Source organism: Oncorhynchus keta, chromosome 14, assembly GCF_023373465.1.
Source record: "Oncorhynchus keta strain PuntledgeMale-10-30-2019 chromosome 14, Oket_V2, whole genome shotgun sequence".
In the NCBI taxonomy this organism is placed as follows: Eukaryota; Metazoa; Chordata; class Actinopteri; order Salmoniformes; family Salmonidae; genus Oncorhynchus; species Oncorhynchus keta.
The window spans coordinates 4,282,292-4,305,963 of record NC_068434.1 but is presented as its reverse complement, the minus strand read 5'-3'; the positions used below and the strand labels follow the sequence as shown (position 1 = coordinate 4,305,963).

The 23,672-nt window shown below is 43.9% G+C and overlaps 1 protein-coding gene across 5 annotated transcripts in view; it reads right to left on the bottom strand.

Moving 5' to 3' along the window:
* The window catches only part of LOC118381357 (follistatin-A), a 111,235-nt gene that overhangs the window by 69,252 nt on the left and 18,311 nt on the right, over positions 1 to 23,672 (bottom strand). For 4 of the 5 annotated variants that reach the window (XM_052460844.1, XM_052460843.1, XM_052460845.1 and 1 more), the window contains exon 1: positions 597 to 835. The exons of the other annotated variant lie outside the window; for it this stretch is intronic. In XM_052460844.1, the coding sequence (XP_052316804.1) occupies positions 597 to 690 (94 nt within the window). In that variant the 5' untranslated portion in view covers positions 691 to 835. Of the gene's footprint in view, positions 1 to 596; positions 836 to 23,672 lie in introns of those variants that run through there. 5 annotated transcript variants of the gene reach the window in all.

The following is a 23,672-nucleotide window of genomic DNA, read 5'->3' as shown; positions in this document are numbered from 1 at the left end:
TAGATACATTACATTGTTATACGTCACAATAATATGCGGTCGTCACTAATTTCAAACCACTAAATCTCTGACTTGCTGCACTCCAACTCGATCTCAGTTTGAGGTAAATGTTATTAATACAAGGCGCACTGCTATGACACTCAGTTATATATACTGTTACATCTTCAAAGTATTTTATAAATGACTACAATTGTTCGTTTCACGGAATGTTATATTGAGACGTCTTCCACACCAACACATTTTTGTCATGAAATTAATCAACAAACAAAAAAAACAACAAAAAAATAAAAATAATTACATGTGTCTCGATTGTATGGGTTACAAAACTATAACAATAATTTCACTTTTAAATCTTCTGGCACCTGTTTGGTTGGCAGTCGTTTTCTACACGCTCTGTCTAATACCAGGCAACTTCAAACCGAATGGAAGGAATGTTAGAATGTCCCTTTGAAAAGTATTGAGCTCTGCCAACGTTTCACTTTACACCGGGACGCAGACAGAACCGGCTACACTGGTAAAAACACGTTAAAATAAAAAAAATAAAAAAAATAAAAAAAACTATTTTTATCGAAAGATTTGGAAAATAAATAACATACCTTGTACTTTTTGATCTTCCATGAAATGACAGAGCCATATCAATAATATAATCATCCCTGGCTGGAGACGGAGTTTCTGTAGCATCCTGAGCATGGTGCTGCTGGAGACGAAGTGAAGTGAACAAGGTATCGGGAATTGACACGAGCAGCTAAGCGAACAGAGTAAATCTGTTTAAAAGGTGTCAGTGAGTGCTGAATGAATGTCAGTCTGAGAATGCAGCGTCTCTTTTTAAATCTATAAGGGGTCTCGGGTCGTCTATCTGTGGTAGGCGGTCTTCTGGTCCGTAGGGGAGGGGGTGAGGGGAAAGGGAGAGGGGGGGATTTTTACATTACACGTACGTAAACTTCTTTCAATGCTAAATGAGGTGATTAGTCTCAACTTTCTCTGTCTGATGACAGCAGTTCTGTAAAAGTACACTTTATAGCAGATTAATAGGACACTTGCTTAATTGCTGTGGTGCAAATTTAAAAATTAATAGCAGAGGATCAATTGGACGTGGATACATTGAGGATTGAAAATAAATTCATTAAATAAATTCATTAAAAAAAGAAAAACGAAATATCAAAATCTTAAAATAATCTATCATGTTTATTAATGTACATTAACTGTTGATTTCAATGTGACCTCTTAATCATTTAAATAGGCTACATTTAATTCATTGATATTTTTTTATTTGATTTCATTTATTGATAGGTGTGACATAGCGATTATAATGATATTGCTCCTTATATGAGCGGTTATGGCTATAGACTAAATACAACTATCGACCCATTAGGCAGCCATACATTATTTAAAATAGCCTACTAAAACTCTCTCTACTAACACTAGGTGTAATTATAATAGTAGTAACATCAGCAGTAGTCTAATTGTAAAGTATTGCTAGGCTAATATCAATATATATGTATCCATATGTCATTCACATATAACAAACACGTCTATCAAGTGTGCAGACCGCCAATTCACCAAACTTCAAATGACTTGGTGATAACTGATATTTTTTCCATCAACTGCGGATGGAAGGTGTTAATCTTTTAATAAGAGTCCTCTATTGGAATGAATGACCTGTCTCCGTGCCGCATGACAATAATAGATTGCAGTGTACAGGGAGGGACGCTAATATTAGAGGAGACAGTTGTTTGGGTTTCACTGTCAGGTCAAGCTGATAAATATAACCAACCCTGTTTCCGAAGAGGCTTCAGAGTGAAGGAGAGTATTACATTTCATTGAATGAAATAGTCTCTAGGCTAGACTAGACCGTCAACTCTCCCCCACAATGGAACAGAGAACGGTCTTTACAGAGGTCCACGGGCGACCTCTTCTGCAGACCGTCGGCGATACAACTGTCTTGGCAAGACAAGTGCAATGAGGGAAGTTTGTGGTTTGTCATTTGTCCTCTCAAGTTGTACTCACATTTACAAGAAACTAGAATATTAATTGTGTAATTACTCGATGTTCTAGCGCTAAGTATTTCCCCCCCGAAAAACACCGAAACACATTTAATTATTGGAATACTTAACACACATATGTTAACCCATCGTAATTAACATTCATGCGGAGGATTTAGATTGAGGGGTAATTTGAGGTATCCAATTAAATATATATTAAAACATTTTTTTTAAAAGCAGCAATCATTTTCTAACTAACCTGCCTAACCATATACCATAACATATTATATTAAGGTTCAGCTGATAATTGACTTCCCCGGATATCCGAGAAAGCTACTGAACACACAAATAAGTTGTGCCTATTGACGAGCGAAACATAACATAACATAACATATGTTATAGTCATGGAAATCGGGTTAAAGTGTGATGTTGACAACATAACTCCTACAACTTCTAACCATTTATTTCGGTTCACTGAGCTTTTTTTTCTTTCTCACACGCACACCTTTCCCAATGCGTCCATCCATCGCTACTTGGGTAGCCATCTAAGAGCGCAAACGCTTTGCTATATTGTACCTAATATGATGTTGAAACCTGGTTGTCAAAAACGACCACATCTCGGCCAACTATGTCCTTATTTTGTCTCCGCATAGTTATCAGTAATTCCAGAAAGGTCAGTACAGGTGCATCAAAGCAGGGACCGAGAGAGAGACTGAAAAACAGCTTCTATCTCAAGGCCATCAGACTGTTTAACAGCCATCACTAACACAGAAAGGCCAATGAAATCATTACTAGTCACTAGTCACTTTAATAATGTTTACATGTCTTGCATTACTTATCTCATATCTATATACTGTATTCTATACTTTCTACTGTATCTTAGTCTATACCGCTCTGTTCATTGATCTTCCATATATTTATATATTCTTAATTCCCTTCCTTTACTTACATTTGTGTGAAATTATGTTGTGAAATTGTTCGATATTACTTGTTAGATATTACTGCACTGTCGGAACTAGAAGCACAAGCATTTCGCTACATCCACAATAGCATCTGTTAACCATGTGTATGTGACCAATAACATCTGTTAACCATGTGTATGTGACCAATAGCATCTGTTAACCATGTGTATGTGACCAATAGCATCTGTTAACCATGTGTATGTGACCAATAGCATCTGTTAACCACGTGTATGTGACCAATAGCATCTGTTAACCATGTGTATGTGACCAATAGCATCTGTTAACCACGTGTATGTGACCAATAGCATCTGTTAACCACGTGTATGTGACCAATAACATTTTATTTTGATTTTAACTTTATGTAAATTGTTAGGTAATTAAATAAAGAAGTTGGTAAAATGTTAGGTAATTAAATACAGAAGTTGGTAAAACCATAATTTGCAAATAATTTCATTAAAAATCCTACAATGTGATTTTCTGGATTTTTTTATTCTCATTTTGTCTGTCATAGTTGAAGTGTACCTATGATGAAAATTACAGGCCTCTCTCAACTTTTTAAGTGGGAGAACTTGCACAATTGGTGGCTGACTAAATACTTTTTTGCCCCACTGTATATATATATATATATATATATATATTTTTTTTATCTTTAGAAAAGGTTAAAGTACACAATCTCATCAACTAAAGAAAAAAACTAACTAAAAAGGAAATCACAGACTTTCTTTAAAATTCTGATTATGGCAGAACACAGGAATCAATATCCTCAGTCCTAAGATATCCTCTTTTGGTCAATATCTCTATTACATCCTATGAAAAAGACAGCATATACACATCACCTATACTATACATCATTACCAGAGTAGACCAGCTGATCTAGGATCAGGTCCTCCCTGTCCATATCATCATATTCATTATGATCTAGGATCAGGTCCTCTCTGTCCATATAGTCGTATTCATTATGATCTAGGATCAGGTCCTCTCTGTCCATATAGTCATATTCATTATGATCTAGGATCAGGTCCTCCCCGTCCATATAGTCATATTCATTATGATCTAGGATCAGGTCCTCCCTGTCCATATAGTCATATTCATTATGATCTAGGATCAGGTCCTCCCTGTCCATATCATCATATTCATTATGATCTAGGATCAGGTCCTCCCTGTCCATATCATCGTATTCATTATGATCTAGGATCAGGTCCTCCCCGTCCATATAGTCATATTCATTATGGTCTAGGATCAGGTCCTCTCTGTCCATATAGTCATATTCATTATGATCAGGTCCTCCTGTCCATATAGTCATATTCATTATGATCTAGGATCAGGTCCTCTCTGTCCATATAGTCATATTCATTATGATCTAGATCAGGTCCTCCTGTCCATATAGTCATATTCATTATGATCTAGGATCAGGTCCTCTCTGTCCATATAGTCATATTCATATGATCAGGTCCTATCTGTCCATATAGTATATTCATTATGATCAGGTCCTCTCTGTCCATATAGTCATATTCATTATGATCAGGTCCTCTCTGTCCATATAGTCATATTCATTATGATCAGGTCCCTGTCCATATAGTCATATTCATTATGATCTAGGATCTGGTCCATATAGTCATATTCATTATAGTCATATCATTATGATTCTAGGATCAGGTCCTCCTGTCCATATAGTCATATTCATTATGATCAGGTCCTCTCTGTCCATATAGTCATATTCATTATGATCTAGGATCAGGTCCTCTCTGTCCATATAGTCATATTCATTATGATCAGGTCCTCTCTGTCCATATAGTCATATTCATTATGATCTAGGATCAGGTCCTCCCTGTCCATATCATCATATTCATTATGATCTAGGATCAGGTCCTCTCTGTCCATATAGTCATATTCATTATGATCTAGGATCAGGTCCTCTCTGTCCATATAGTCATATTCATTATGATCTAGGATCAGGTCCTCTCTGTCCATATAGTCATATTCATTATGATCTAGGTCAGGTCCTCTGTCCATATAGTCATATTCATTATGATCTAGGATCAGGTCCTCTCTGTCCATATAGTCATATTCATTATGATCTAGGATCAGGTCCTCTCTGTCCATATAGTCATATTCATTATGATCTAGGATCAGGTCCTCTCTGTCCATATAGTCATATTCATTATGATCTAGGATCAGGTCCTCTCTGTCCATATAGTCATATTCATTATGATCTAGGATCAGGTCCTCTCTGTCCATATAGTCATATTCATTATGATCTAGGATCAGGTCCTCCTGTCCATATAGTCATATTCATTATGATCTAGGATCAGGTCCTCCTGTCCATATAGTCATATTCATTATGATCATCCTCTCTGTCCATATAGTCGTATTCATTATGATCTAGGTCCCTCCCTGTCCATATCATCATATTCATTATGATCTAGGATCAGGTCCTCCCTGTCCATATCATCATATTCATTATGATCTAGGATCAGGTCCTCCCCGTCCATATAGTCATATTCATTATGATCTAGGATCAGGTCCTCCCTGTCCATATAGTCATATTCATTATGGTCTAGGATCAGGTCCTCTCTGTCCATATAGTCATATTCATTATGATCAGGTCCTCTTTGTCCATATAGTCATATTCATTATGATCTAGGATCAGGTCCTCTCTGTCCATATAGTCATATTCATTATGATCTAGGAGCAGGTCCTCTCTGTCCATATCATCTTATTCATTATGATCTAGGATCAGGTCCTCCCCCTATCCATATAGTCATATTCATTATGATCTAGGATCAGGTCCTCCCTGTCCATATCATCATATTCATTATGATCAGGTCCTCCCTGTCCATATAGTCATATTCATTATGATCTAGGATCAGGTCCTCTCTGTCCATATAGTCATATTCATTATGATCTAGGATCAGGTCCTCCCTGTCCATATAGTCATATTCATTATGATCTAGGATCAGGTCCTCCCTGTCCATATCATCGTATTCATTATGATCTAGGATCAGGTCCTCCCTGTCCATATCATCGTATTCATTATGATCTAGGATCAGGTCCTCCCTGTCCATATAGTCATATTCATTATGGTCTAGGATCAGGTCCTCCCTGTCCATATAGTCATATTCATTATGGTCTAGGATCAGGTCCTCTCTGTCCATATAGTCATATTCATTATGATCAGGTCCTCTCTGTCCATATAGTCATATTCATTATGATCTAGGATCAGGTCCTCTCTGTCCATATAGTCATATTCATTATGATCTAGGATCAGGTCCTCTCTGTCCATATAGTCATATTCATTATGATCTAGGATCAGGTCCTCCCTGTCCATATAGTCATATTCATTATGATCAGGTCCTCTCTGTCCATATAGTCTTATTCATTATGATCTAGGATCAGGTCCTCCCTGTCCATATAGTCATATTCATTATGGTCTAGGATCAGGTCCTCTCTGTCCATATAGTCATATTCATTATGATCAGGTCCTCTTTGTCCATATAGTCATATTCATTATGATCTAGGATCAGGTCCTCTCTGTCCATATAGTCATATTCATTATGATCTAGGATCAGGTCCTCTCTGTCCATATCATCATATTCATTATGATCAGGTCCTCTCTGTCCATATAGTCATATTCATTATGATCTAGGATCAGGTCCTCCCTGTCCATATAGTCATATTCATTATGATCTAGGATCAGGTCCTCTCTGTCCATATCATCATATTCATTATGATCAGGTCCTCTCTGTCCATATAGTCATATTCATTATGATCAGGTCCTCTCTGTCCATATAGTCATATTCATTATGATCTAGGATCAGGTCCTCTCTGTCCATATAGTCATATTCATTATGATCAGGTCCTCTCTGTCCATATAGTCGTATTCATTATGATCTAGGATCGGGTCCTCCCTGTCCATATCATCATATTCATTATGATCTAGGATCAGGTCCTCCCTGTCCATATCATCGTATTCATTATGATCTAGGATCAGGTCCTCCCCGTCCATATAGTCATATTCATTATGATCTAGGATCAGGTCCTCCCTGTCCATATAGTCATATTCATTATGGTCTAGGATCAGGTCCTCTCTGTCCATATAGTCATATTCATTATGATCAGGTCCTCTTTGTCCATATAGTCATATTCATTATGATCTAGGATCAGGTCCTCTCTGTCCATATAGTCATATTCATTATGATCTAGGATCAGGTCCTCTCTGTCCATATCATCTTATTCATTATGATCTAGGATCAGGTCCTCCCCCTATCCATATAGTCATATTCATTATGATCTAGGATCAGGTCCTCCCTGTCCATATAGTCATATTCATTATGATCAGGTCCTCCCTGTCCATATAGTCATATTCATTATGATCTAGGATCAGGTCCTCTCTGTCCATATAGTCATATTCATTATGATCTAGGATCAGGTCCTCCCTGTCCATATAGTCATATTCATTATGATCTAGGATCAGGTCCTCCCTGTCCATATCATCGTATTCATTATGATCTAGGATCAGGTCCTCCCTGTCCATATCATCGTATTCATTATGATCTAGGATCAGGTCCTCCCTGTCCATATAGTCATATTCATTATGGTCTAGGATCAGGTCCTCTCTGTCCATATAGTCATATTCATTATGATCAGGTCCTCTCTGTCCATATAGTCATATTCATTATGATCAGGTCCTCTCTGTCCATATAGTCGTATTCATTATGATCTAGGATCGGGTCCTCCCTGTCCATATCATCATATTCATTATGATCTAGGATCAGGTCCTCCCTGTCCATATAGTCATATTCATTATGATCTAGGATCAGGTCCTCTCTGTCCATATAGTCATATTCATTATGATCTAGGATCAGGTCCTCCCTGTCCATATCATCATATTCATTATGATCTAGGATCAGGTCCTCCCTGTCCATATCATCGTATTCATTATGATCTAGGATCAGGTCCTCCCCGTCCATATAGTCATATTCATTATGATCTAGGATCAGGTCCTCCCTGTCCATATAGTCATATTCATTATGGTCTAGGATCAGGTCCTCTCTGTCCATATAGTCATATTCATTATGATCAGGTCCTCTCTGTCCATATAGTCATATTCATTATGATCTAGGATCAGGTCCTCTCTGTCCATATAGTCGTATTCATTATGATCTAGGATCAGGTCCTCTCTGTCCATATAGTCATATTCATTATGATCAGGTCCTCTTTGTCCATATAGTCATATTCATTATGATCTAGGATCAGGTCCTCTCTGTCCATATAGTCATATTCATTATGATCTAGGATCAGGTCCTCTCTGTCCATATCATCTTATTCATTATGATCTAGGATCAGGTCCTCCCTGTCCATATAGTCATATTCATTATGATCTAGGATCAGGTCCTCCCCCTATCCATATAGTCATATTCATTATGATCTAGGATCAGGTCCTCCCTGTCCATATAGTCATATTCATTATGATCAGGTCCTCCCTGTCCATATAGTCATATTCATTATGATCTAGGATCAGGTCCTCTCTGTCCATATAGTCATATTCATTATGATCTAGGATCAGGTCCTCCCTGTCCATATAGTCATATTCATTATGATCTAGGATCAGGTCCTCCCTGTCCATATAGTCATATTCATTATGATCTAGGATCAGGTCCTCCCTGTCCATATAGTCGTATTCATTATGTTCTAGGATCAGGTCCTCCCCGTCCATATAGTCATATTCATTATGATCTAGGATCAGGTCCTCTCTGTCCATATAGTCATATTCATTATGATCTAGGATCAGGTCCTCCCTGTCCATATAGTCATATTCATTATGATCTAGGATCAGGTCCTCCCTGTCCATATCATCATATTCATTATGATCAGGTCCTCCCCCTGTCCATATAGTCATATTCATTATGATCTAGGATCAGGTCATCCCTGTCCATATAGTCATATTCATTATGATCTAGGATCAGGTCCTCCCCCTGTCCATATAGTCATATTCATTATGATCTAGGATGAACTCCTCCCTGTCCATATAGTCATATTCATTATGATCTAGGATCAGGTCCTCCCTGTCCATATAGTCATATTCATTATGATCTAGGATCAGGTCCTCCCCCTGTCCATATAGTCATATTCATTATCATCTAGGATGAACTCCTCCCTGTCCATATCATCATATTCATTATGATCTAGGATCAGGTCCTCCCCGTCCATATAGTCATATTCATTATGATCTAGGATCAGGTCCTCCCCGTCCATATAGTCATATTCATTATGATCTAGGATCAGGTCCTCTCTGTCCATATAGTCATATTCATTATGCTCTAGGATCAGGTCCTCCCTGTCCATATAGTCATATTCATTATGCTCTAGGATCAGGTCCTCTCTGTCCATATAGTCATATTCATTATGATCTAGGATCAGGTCCTCCCTGTCAATATAGTCATATTCATTATGATCTAGGATCAGGTCCTCCCTGTCCATATAGTCATATTCATTATGATCTAGGATCAGGTCCTCTCTGTCCATATAGTCATATTCATTATGATCTAGGATCAGGTCCTCCCTGTCCATATAGTCATATTCATTATGGTCTAGGATCAGGTCCTCTCTGTCCATATAGTCATATTCATTATGATCTAGGATCAGGTCCTCCCTGTCCATATAGTCATATTCATTATGGTCTAGGATCAGGTCCTCTCTGTCCATATAGTCATATTCATTATGATCAGGTCCTCTCTGTCCATATAGTCATATTCATTATGATCTAGGATCAGGTCCTCTCTGTCCATATAGTCATATTCATTATGATCTAGGATCAGGTCCTCCCTGTCCATATAGTCATATTCATTATGATCAGGTCCTCCCTGTCCATATAGTCATATTCATTATGGTCTAGGATCAGGTCCTCTCTGTCCATATAGTCATATTCATTATGATCAGGTCCTCTCTGTCCATATAGTCATATTCATTATGATCTAGGATCAGGTCCTCTCTGTCCATATAGTCATATTCATTATGATCTAGGATCAGGTCCTCCCTGTCCATATAGTCATATTCATTATGCTCTAGGATCAGGTCCTCCCTGTCCATATAGTCATATTCATTATGATCTAGGATCAGGTCCTCCCTGTCCATATAGTCATATTCATTATGGTCTAGGATCAGGTCCTCCCTGTCCATATAGTCATATTCATTATGGTCTAGGATCAGGTCCTCCCTGTCCATATAGTCATATTCATTATGGTCTAGGATCAGGTCCTCCCTGTCCATATAGTCATATTCATTATGGTCTAGGATCAGGTCCTCCCTGTCCATATAGTCATATTCATTATGGTCTAGGATCAGGTCCTCCCTGTCCATATAGTCATATTCATTATGATCTAGGATCAGGTCCTCCCTGTCCATATAGTCATATTCATTATGGTCTAGGATCAGGTCCTCTCTGTCCATATAGTCATATTCATTATGATCAGGTCCTCTCTGTCCATATAGTCATATTCATTATGATCTAGGATCAGGTCCTCTCTGTCCATATAGTCATATTCATTATGATCTAGGATCAGGTCCTCCCTGTCCATATAGTCATATTCATTATGCTCTAGGATCAGGTCCTCCCTGTCCATATAGTCATATTCATTATGATCTAGGATCAGGTCCTCCCTGTCCATATAGTCATATTCATTATGATCTAGGATCAGGTCCTCCCTGTCCATATAGTCATATTCATTATGATCTAGGATCAGGTCCTCCCTGTCCATATAGTCATATTCATTATGCTCTAGGATCAGGTCCTCCCTGTCCATATAGTCATATTCATTATGCTCTAGGATCAGGTCCTCCCTGTCCATATAGTCATATTCATTATGCTCTAGGATCAGGTCCTCTCTGTCCATATAGTCATATTCATTATGATCTAGGATCAGGTCCTCCCTGTCAATATAGTCATATTCATTATGATCTAGGATCAGGTCCTCCCTGTCCATATAGTCATATTCATTATGATCTAGGATCAGGTCCTCTCTGTCCATATAGTCATATTCATTATGATCTAGGATCAGGTCCTCCTGTCCATATAGTCATATTCATTATGGTCTAGGATCAGGTCCTCTCTGTCCATATAGTCATATTCATTATGATCTAGGATCAGGTCCTCCCTGTCCATATAGTCATATTCATTATGGTCTAGGATCAGGTCCTCTCTGTCCATATAGTCATATTCATTATGATCAGGTCCTCTCTGTCCATATAGTCATATTCATTATGATCTAGGATCAGGTCCTCTCTGTCCATATAGTCATATTCATTATGATCTAGGATCAGGTCCTCCCTGTCCATATAGTCATATTCATTATGATCTAGGATCAGGTCCTCCCTGTCAATATAGTCATATTCATTATGATCTAGGATCAGGTCCTCCCTGTCCATATAGTCATATTCATTATGGTCTAGGATCAGGTCCTCTCTGTCCATATAGTCATATTCATTATGATCAGGTCCTCTCTGTCCATATAGTCATATTCATTATGATCAGGTCCTCTCTGTCCATATAGTCATATTCATTATGCTCTAGGATCAGGTCCTCCCTGTCCATATAGTCATATTCATTATGATCAGGTCCTCCCTGTCCATATAGTCATATTCATTATGATCTAGGATCAGGTCCTCCCTGTCCATATAGTCATATTCATTATGATCAGGTCCTCTCTGTCCATATAGTCATATTCATTATGCTCTAGGATCAGGTCCTCCCTGTCCATATAGTCATATTCATTATGATCAGGTCCTCCCTGTCCATATAGTCATATTCATTATGCTCTAGGATCAGGTCCTCTCTGTCCATATAGTCATATTCATTATGATCTAGGATCAGGTCCTCCCTGTCCATATCATCATATTCATTATGATCTAGGATCAGGTCCTCCCTGTCCATATCATCGTATTCATTATGATCTAGGATCAGGTCCTCCCTGTCCATATAGTGATATTCATTATGATCTAGGATCAGGTCCTCCCTGTCCATATAGTCATATTCATTATGATCTAGGATCAGGTCCTCCCTGTCCATATCATCATATTCATTATGATCTAGGATCAGGTCCTCCCTGTCCATATCATCGTATTCATTATGATCTAGGATCAGGTCCTCCCCGTCCATATAGTCATATTCATTATGGTCTAGGATCAGGTCCTCTCTGTCCATATAGTCATATTCATTATGATCAGGTCCTCTCTGTCCATATAGTCATATTCATTATGATCTAGGATCAGGTCCTCTCTGTCCATATAGTCATATTCATTATGATCAGGTCCTCTCTGTCCATATAGTCATATTCATTATGATCTAGGATCAGGTCCTCCCTGTCCATATCATCATATTCATTATGATCTAGGATCAGGTCCTCTCTGTCCATATAGTCGTATTCATTATGATCTAGGATCAGGTCCTCTCTGTCCATATAGTCATATTCATTATGATCTAGGATCAGGTCCTCTCTGTCCATATAGTCATATTCATTATGATCAGGTCCTCTCTGTCCATATAGTCATATTCATTATGATCAGGTCCTCTCTGTCCATATAGTCATATTCATTATGATCTAGGATCAGGTCCTCTCTGTCCATATAGTCATATTCATTATGATCTAGGATCAGGTCCTCCCTGTCCATATAGTGATATTCATTATGATCAGGTCCTCCCTGTCCATATAGTGATATTCATTATGATCAGGTCCTCCCTGTCCATATAGTGATATTCATTATGATCAGGTCCTCTCTGTCCATATAGTCATATTCATTATGATCTAGGATCAGGTCCTCCCTGTCAATATAGTCATATTCATTATGATCTAGGATCAGGTCCTCCCTGTCCATATAGTCATATTCATTATGATCTAGGATCAGGTCCTCTCTGTCCATATAGTCATATTCATTATGATCTAGGATCAGGTCCTCCCTGTCCATATAGTCATATTCATTATGGTCTAGGATCAGGTCCTCTCTGTCCATATAGTCATATTCATTATGATCTAGGATCAGGTCCTCCCTGTCCATATAGTCATATTCATTATGGTCTAGGATCAGGTCCTCTCTGTCCATATAGTCATATTCATTATGATCAGGTCCTCTCTGTCCATATAGTCATATTCATTATGATCAGGTCCTCTCTGTCCATATAGTCATATTCATTATGCTCTAGGATCAGGTCCTCCCTGTCCATATAGTCATATTCATTATGATCAGGTCCTCCCTGTCCATATAGTCATATTCATTATGATCTAGGATCAGGTCCTCCCTGTCCATATAGTCATATTCATTATGATCAGGTCCTCTCTGTCCATATAGTCATATTCATTATGCTCTAGGATCAGGTCCTCTCTGTCCATATAGTCATATTCATTATGATCTAGGATCAGGTCCTCTCTGTCCATATAGTCATATTCATTATGATCTAGGATCAGGTCCTCTCTGTCCATATAGTCATATTCATTATGATCTAGGATCAGGTCCTCCCTGTCCATATAGTCATATTCATTATGATCTAGGATCAGGTCCTCCCTGTCCATATAGTCATATTCATTATGATCAGGTCCTCCCTGTCCATATAGTCATATTCATTATGCTCTAGGATCAGGTCCTCTCTGTCCATATAGTCATATTCATTATGATCTAGGATCAGGTCCTCCCTGTCCATATCATCATATTCATTATGATCTAGGATCAGGTCCTCCCTGTCCATATCATCGTATTCATTATGATCTAGGATCAGGTCCTCCCTGTCCATATAGTGATATTCATTATGATCTAGGATCAGGTCCTCCCTGTCCATATAGTCATATTCATTATGATCAGGTCCTCCCTGTCCATATAGTCATATTCATTATGGTCTAGGATCAGGTCCTCCCTGTCCATATAGTCATATTCATTATGGTCTAGGATCAGGTCCTCCCTGTCCATATAGTCATATTCATTATGGTCTAGGATCAGGTCCTCTCTGTCCATATAGTCATATTCATTATGGTCTAGGATCAGGTCCTCCCTGTCCATATAGTCATATTCATTATGGTCTAGGATCAGGTCCTCCCTGTCCATATAGTCATATTCATTATGATCTAGGATCAGGTCCTCCCCCTGTCCATATAGTCATATTCATTATGATCAGGTCCTCCCCCTGTCTATATCATCTTATTAATTATGATCTAGGATCAGGTCCTCCCTGTCCATATAGTCATATTCATTATGATCTAGGATCAGGTCCTCCCCCTGTCCATATCATCTTATTAATTATGATCTAGGATCAGGTCCTCCCTGTCCATATAGTCATATTCATTATGATCTAGGATCAGGTCCTCCCCCTGTCCATATAGTCATATTCATTATGATCTAGGATCAACTCCTCCCTGTCCATATAGTCATATTCATTATGATCTAGGATCAGGTCCTCTCTGTCCATATAGTCATATTCATTATGATCTAGGATCAGGTCCTCCCTGTCCATATAGTCATATTCATTATGATCTAGGATCAGGTCCTCCCTGTCCATATAGTCATATTCATTATTTTTACATTATGATCTAGGATCAGTTCCTCCCTGTCCATATAGTCATATTCATTATGATCTAGGATCAGGTCCTCCCTGTCTATATAGTCATATTCATTATGATATAGGATCAGGTCCTCCCCGTCCATATAATCATATTAATTATGATCTGAAAGGCCTACTCCAAGACTGTGAATACGGGCCCTGATCCTCACCTTCCACAGCAGCCCCACCAACAGAGCCAGTAAGAGCAGACCTCCGATCACACTGCCCACAATCAACCCCACAGGTACATCTGCTGTCTCCCCTGACACACTGACATTACCCCCACCTGGATGGGAGGGACATCACCTGACTTACTGACATTACCCCCACCTGGATGTGAGGGACATCACCTGACACACTGACATTACCCCCACCTGGATGGGAGGGACATCACCTGACTTACTGACATTACCCCCACCTGGATGGGAGGGACATCACCTGACACACTGACATTACCCCCACCTGGATGGGAGGGACATCACCTGACACACTGACATTACCCCCACCTGGATGGGAGGGACATCACCTGACTTACTGACATTACCCCCACCTGGATGGGAGGGACATCACCTGACACACTGACATTACCCCCACCTGGATGGGAGGGACATCACCTGACACACTGACATTACCCCCACCTGGATGGGAAGGACATCACCTGACACACTGACATTACCCCCACCTGGATGGGAGGGACATCACCTGACACACTGACATTACCCCCACCTGGATGGGAGGGACATCACCTGACACACTGACATTACCCCCACCTGGATGGGAGAGACATCACCTGACACACTGACATTACCCCCACCTGGATGGGAGGGACATCACCTGACACACTGACATTACCCCCACCTGGATGGGAGGGACATCACCTGACACACTGACATTACCCCCACCTGGATGGGAGGGACATCACCTGACACACTGACATTACTCCCACCTGGATGGGAGGGACATCACCTGACTTACTGACATTACCCCCACCTGGATGGGAGGGACATCACCTGACTTACTGACATTACCCCCACCTGGATTGGAGAGGTTAGAGGGAAGGACATCACCTGACTTACTGCCATTACCCCCACCTGGATGTGAGAGGTTAGAGGGAAGGACATCACCTGACTTACTGACTGTTAACCCCACCTGGTTGGGAGAGGTTAGAGGGAAGGACATCACCTGACTTACTGACTGTTACCCCACCTGGATGGGAGAGGTTAGAGGGAAGGACATTACCTGACTTACTGACATTACCCCCGCCTGGATGGGAGAGGTTAGAGGGAAGGACATCACCTGACTTACTGACTGTTACCCCACCTGGATGGGAGAGGTTAGAGGGAAGGACATCACCTGACTTACTGACATTACCCCCACCTGGATGGGAGAGGTTAGAGGGAAGGACATCACCTGACTTACTGACATTACCCCCACCTGGATGGGAGAGGTTAGAGTGAAGGACATCACCTGACTTACTGACTGTTACCCCACCTGGATGGGAGAGGTTAGAGTGAAGGACATCACCTGACTTACTGACTGTTACCCCACCTGGATGGGAGAGGTTAGAGGGAAGGACATCACCTGACTTACTGACATTACCCCCACCTGGATGGGAGAGGTTAGAGGGAAGGACATCACCTGACTTACTGACTGTTACCCCACCTGGATGGGAGAGGTTAGAGGGAAGGACATCACCTGACTTACTGACTGTTACCCCACCTGGATGGGAGAGGTTAGAGGGAAGGACATCACCTGACTTACTGACTGTTAACCCCACCTGGATGGGAGAGGTTAGAGGGAAGGACATCACCTGACTTACTGACATTACCCCCACCTGGATGTGAGAGGTTAGAGGAAGGACATCACCTGACTTACTGACTGTTAACCCCACCTGGATGGGAGAGGTTAGAGGGAAGGACATCACCTGACTTACTGACTGTTACCCCACCTGGATGGGAGAGGTTAGAGGAAGGACATCACCTGACTTACTGACATTACCCCCACCTGGATGGGAGAGGTTAGAGTGAAGGACATCACCTGACTTACTGACTGTTACCCCACCTGGATGGGAGAGGTTAGAGGGAAGGACATCACCTGACTTACTGACATTACCCCCACCTGGATGGGAGAGGTTAGAGGGAAGGACATCACCTGACTTACTGACTGTTACCCCACCTGGATGGGAGAGGTTAGAGGGAAGGACATCACCTGACTTACTGACATTACCCCCACCTGGATGGGAGAGGTTAGAGGGAAGGACATCACCTGACTTACTGACATTACCCCCACCTGGATGGGAGAGGTTAGAGTGAAGGACATCACCTGACTTACTGACTGTTACCCCACCTGGATGGGAGAGGTTAGAGTGAAGGACATCACCTGACTTACTGACTGTTAACCCACCTGGATGGGAGAGGTTAGAGGGAAGGACATCACCTGACTTACTGACATTACCCCCACCTGGATGGGAGAGGTTAGAGGGAAGGACATCACCTGACTTACTGACTGTTACCCCACCTGGATGGGAGAGGTTAGAGGGAAGGACATCACCTGACTTACTGACTGTTACCCCACCTGGATGGGAGAGGTTAGAGGGAAGGACAACACCTGACTTACTGACTGTTAACCCCACCTGGATGGGAGAGGTTAGAGTGAAGGACATCACCTGACTTACTGACTGTTACCCCACCTGGATGGGAGAGGTTAGAGGGAAGGACATCACCTGACTTACTGACATTACCCCCACCTGGATGGGAGAGGTTAGAGGGAAGGACATCACCTGACTTACTGACTGTTACCCCACCTGGATGGGAGAGGTTAGAGGGAAGGACATCACCTGACTTACTGACATTACCCCCACCTGGATGGGAGAGGTTAGAGGGAAGGACATCACCTGACTTACTGACTGTTAACCCCACCTGGATGGGAGAGGTTAGAGTGAAGGACATCACCTGACTTACTGATATTACCCCCACCTGGATGGGAGAGGGAAGAACATCACCTGACTTACTGACTGTTAACCCCCACCTGGATGGGAGAGGGAAGAACATCACCTGACTTACTGACTGTTAACCCCCACCTGGATGGGAGAGGTTAGAGGGAAGGACATCACCTGACTTACTGACTGTTACCCCCACCTGGATTGGAGAGGTTAGAGGGAAGGACATCACCTGACTTACTGACTGTTACCCCACCTGGATTGGAGAGGTTAGAGGGAAGGACATCACCTGACTTACTGACTGTTAACCCCACCTGGATGGGAGAGGTTAGAGGGAAGGACATCACCTGACTTACTGACTGTTAACCCCACCTGGATGGGAGAGGTTAGAGGGAAGGACATCACCTGACTTACTGACATTACCCCACCTGGATGGGAGAGGTTAGAGGGAAGGACATCACCTGACTTACTGACTGTTAACCCCCACCTGGATGGGAGAGGTTAGAGGGAATGACATCACCTGACTTACTGACTGTTAACCCCACCTGGATGGGAGAGGTTAGAGGGAATGACATCACCTGACTTACTGACTGTTACCCCCACCTGGATGGGAGAGGTTAGAGTGAAGGACATCACCTGACTTACTGACATTACCCCCACCTGGATGGGAGAGGGAAGAACATCACCTGACTTACTGACTGTTAACCCCCACCTGGATGGGAGAGGGAAGGACATCACCTGACTTACTGACTGTTAACCCCACCTGGATGGGAGGGACATCACCTGACACACTGACATTACCCCCACCTGGATGGGAGGGACATCACCTGACTTACTGACATTACCCCCACCTGGATGGGAGGGACATTACCTGACACACTGACATTACCCCCACCTGGATGGGAGGGACATCACCTGACACACTGACATTACCCCCACCTGGATGGGAGGGACATCACCTGACACACTGACATTACCCCCACCTGGATGGGAGGGACATCACCTGACACACTGACATTACCCCCACCTGGTTGGGAGGGACATCACCTGACACACTGACATTACCCCCACCTGGATGGGAGGGACATCACCTGACACACTGACATTACTCCCACCTGGATGGGAGGGACATCACCTGACTTACTGACATTACCCCCACCTGGATGGGAGGGACATCACCTGACTTACTGACATTACCCCCACCTGGATGGGAGGGACATCACCTGAATTACTGACATTACCCCCACCTGGATGGGAGGGACATCACCTGACTTACTGGCATTACCCCCACCTGGATTGGAGAGGTTAGAGGGAAGGACATCACCTGACTTACTGACATTACCCCCACCTGGATGGGAGGGACATCACCTGACTTACTGACATTACCCCCACCTGGATGGGAGGGACATCACCTGAATTACTGACATTACCCCCACCTGGATGGGAGGGACATCACCTGACTTACTGACATTACCCCCACCTGGATGGGAGGGACATCACCTGAATTACTGACATTACCCCCACCTGGATGGGAGGGACATCACCTGACACACTGACATTACCCCCACCTGGATGGGAGGGACATCACCTGACACACTGACATTACCCCCACCTGGATGGGAGGGACATCACCTGACTTACTGACATTACCCCCACCTGGATGGGAGGGACATCACCTGACTTACTGACATTACCCCCACCTGGATTGGAGAGGTTAGAGGGAAGGACATCACCTGACTTACTGACATTACCCCCACCTGGATGGGAGGGACATCACCTGAATTACTGACATTACCCCCACCTGGATGGGAGAGGGAAGAACATCACCTGACTTACTGACATTACCCCCACCTGGATCGGAGGGACATCACCTGACTTATTGACATTACCCCCACCTGGATGGGAGAGTTTAGAGGGAAGGATATCACCTGACTTACTGACATTACCCCCACCTGGATGGGAAAGGGAAGAACATCACCTGACTTACTGACATTACCCCCACCTGGATGGGAGGGACATCACCTGACTTACTGACATTACCCCCACCTGGATGGGAGGGACATCACCTGACACACTGACATTACCCCCACCTGGATGGGAGGGACATCACCTGACACACTGACATTACCCCCACCTGGATGGGAGAGACATCACCTGACACACTGACATTACCCCCACCTGGATGGGAGGGACATCACCTGACACACTGACATTACCCCCACCTGGATGGGAGGGACATCACCTGACACACTGACATTACCCCCACCTGGATGGGAGGGACATCACCTGACACACTGACATTACTCCCACCTGGATGGGAGGGACATCACCTGACTTACTGACATTACCCCCACCTGGATGGGAGGGACATCACCTGACTTACTGACATTACCCCCACCTGGATTGGAGAGGTTAGAGGGAAGGACATCACCTGACTTACTGCCATTACCCCCACCTGGATGTGAGAGGTTAGAGGGAAGGACATCACCTGACTTACTGACTGTTAACCCCACCTGGTTGGGAGAGGTTAGAGGGAAGGACATCACCTGACTTACTGACTGTTACCCCACCTGGATGGGAGAGGTTAGAGGGAAGGACATTACCTGACTTACTGACATTACCCCCGCCTGGATGGGAGAGGTTAGAGGGAAGGACATCACCTGACTTACTGACTGTTACCCCACCTGGATGGGAGAGGTTAGAGGGAAGGACATCACCTGACTTACTGACATTACCCCCACCTGGATGGGAGAGGTTAGAGGGAAGGACATCACCTGACTTACTGACATTACCCCCACCTGGATGGGAGAGGTTAGAGTGAAGGACATCACCTGACTTACTGACTGTTACCCCACCTGGATGGGAGAGGTTAGAGTGAAGGACATCACCTGACTTACTGACTGTTACCCCACCTGGATGGGAGAGGTTAGAGGGAAGGACATCACCTGACTTACTGACATTACCCCCACCTGGATGGGAGAGGTTAGAGGGAAGGACATCACCTGACTTACTGACTGTTACCCCACCTGGATGGGAGAGGTTAGAGGGAAGGACATCACCTGACTTACTGACTGTTACCCCACCTGGATGGGAGAGGTTAGAGGGAAGGACATCACCTGACTTACTGACTGTTAACCCCACCTGGATGGGAGAGGTTAGAGGGAAGGACATCACCTGACTTACTGCCATTACCCCCACCTGGATGTGAGAGGTTAGAGGGAAGGACATCACCTGACTTACTGACTGTTAACCCCACCTGGTTGGGAGAGGTTAGAGGGAAGGACATCACCTGACTTACTGACTGTTACCCCACCTGGATGGGAGAGGTTAGAGGGAAGGACATCACCTGACTTACTGACATTACCCCCACCTGGATGGGAGAGGTTAGAGTGAAGGACATCACCTGATTTACTGACATTACCCCCACCTGGATGGGAGAGGTTAGAGGGAAGGACATCACCTGACTTACTGACTGTTACCCCACCTGGATGGGAGAGGTTAGAGGGAAGGACATCACCTGACTTACTGACATTACCCCCACCTGGATGGGAGAGGTTAGAGGGAAGGACATCACCTGACTTACTGACTGTTACCCCCACCTGGATGGGAGAGGTTAGAGTGAAGGACATCACCTGACTTACTGACTGTTACCCCACCTGGATGGGAGAGGTTAGAGGGAAGGACATCACCTGACTTACTGACATTACCCCCACCTGGATGGGAGAGGTTAGAGGGAAGGACATCACCTGACTTACTGACTGTTACCCCACCTGGATGGGAGAGGTTAGAGGGAAGGACATCACCTGACTTACTGACATTACCCCCACCTGGATGGGAGAGGTTAGAGGGAAGGACATCACCTGACTTACTGACTGTTAACCCCACCTGGATGGGAGAGGTTAGAGTGAAGGACATCACCTGACTTACTGATATTACCCCCACCTGGATGGGAGAGGGAAGAACATCACCTGACTTACTGACTGTTAACCCCCACCTGGATGGGAGAGGGAAGAACATCACCTGACTTACTGACTGTTAACCCCATCTGGATGGGAGAGGTTAGAGGGAAGGACATCACCTGACTTACTGACTGTTACCCCCACCTGGATTGGAGAGGTTAGAGGGAAGGACATCACCTGACTTACTGACTGTTACCCCACCTGGATTGGAGAGGTTAGAGGGAAGGACATCACCTGACTTACTGACTGTTAACCCCACCTGGATGGGAGAGGTTAGAGGGAAGGACATCACCTGACTTACTGACTGTTAACCCCACCTGGATGGGAGAGGTTAGAGGGAAGGACATCACCTGACTTACTGACTGTTAACCCCACCTGGATGGGAGAGGTTAGAGGGAAGGACATCACCTGACTTACTGACATTACCCCACCTGGATGGGAGAGGTTAGAGGGAAGGACATCACCTGACTTACTGACATTACCCCACCTGGATGGGAGAGGTTAGAGGGAATGACATCACCTGACTTACTGACTGTTAACCCCACCTGGATGGGAGAGGTTAGAGGGAATGACATCACCTGACTTACTGACTGTTACCCCCACCTGGATGGGAGAGGTTAGAGTGAAGGACATCACCTGACTTACTGACATTACCCCCACCTGGATGGGAGAGGGAAGAACATCACCTGACTTACTGACTGTTAACCCCCACCTGGATGGGAGAGGGAAGGACATCACCTGACTTACTGACTGTTAACCCCACCTGGATGGGAGGGACATCACCTGACACACTGACATTACCCCCACCTGGATGGGAGGGACATCACCTGACTTACTGACATTACCCCCACCTGGATGGGAGGGACATTACCTGACACACTGACATTACCCCCACCTGGATGGGAGGGACATCACCTGACACACTGACATTACCCCCACCTGGATGGGAGGGACATCACCTGACACACTGACATTACCCCCACCTGGATGGGAGGGACATCACCTGACACACTGACATTACCCCCACCTGGTTGGGAGGGACATCACCTGACACACTGACATTACCCCCACCTGGATGGGAGGGACATCACCTGACACACTGACATTACTCCCACCTGGATGGGAGGGACATCACCTGACTTACTGACATTACCCCCACCTGGATGGGAGGGACATCACCTGACTTACTGACATTACCCCCACCTGGATGGGAGGGACATCACCTGAATTACTGACATTACCCCCACCTGGATGGGAGGGACATCACCTGACTTACTGGCATTACCCCCACCTGGATTGGAGAGGTTAGAGGGAAGGACATCACCTGACTTACTGACATTACCCCCACCTGGATGGGAGGGACATCACCTGACTTACTGACATTACCCCCACCTGGATGGGAGGGACATCACCTGAATTACTGACATTACCCCCACCTGGATGGGAGGGACATCACCTGACTTACTGACATTACCCCCACCTGGATGGGAGGGACATCACCTGAATTACTGACATTACCCCCACCTGGATGGGAGGGACATCACCTGACACACTGACATTACCCCCACCTGGATGGGAGGGACATCACCTGACACACTGACATTACCCCCACCTGGATGGGAGGGACATCACCTGACTTACTGACATTACCCCCACCTGGATGGGAGGGACATCACCTGACTTACTGACATTACCCCCACCTGGATTGGAGAGGTTAGAGGGAAGGACATCACCTGACTTACTGACATTACCCCACCTGGATGGGAGGGACATCACCTGAATTACTGACATTACCCCCACCTGGATGGGAGAGGGAAGAACATCACCTGACTTACTGACATTACCCCCACCTGGATCGGAGGGACATCACCTGACTTATTGACATTACCCCCACCTGGATGGGAGAGTTTAGAGGAAGGATATCACCTGACTTACTGACATTACCCCCACCTGGATGGGAAAGGGAAGAACATCACCTGACTTACTGACATTACCCCCACCTGGATGGGAGAGTTTAGAGGAAGGATATCACCTGACTTACTGACATTACCCCCACCTGGATGGGAGAGGGAAGAACATCACCTGACTTACTGACTGTTACCCCACCTGGATGGGAGAGGTTAGATGGAAGGACATCACCTGACTTACTGACTGTTAAACCCCACCTGGATGGGAGAGGGAAGGACATCACCTGACTTACTGACTGTTACCCCACCTGGATGGGAGAGGTTAGATGGAAGGACATCACCT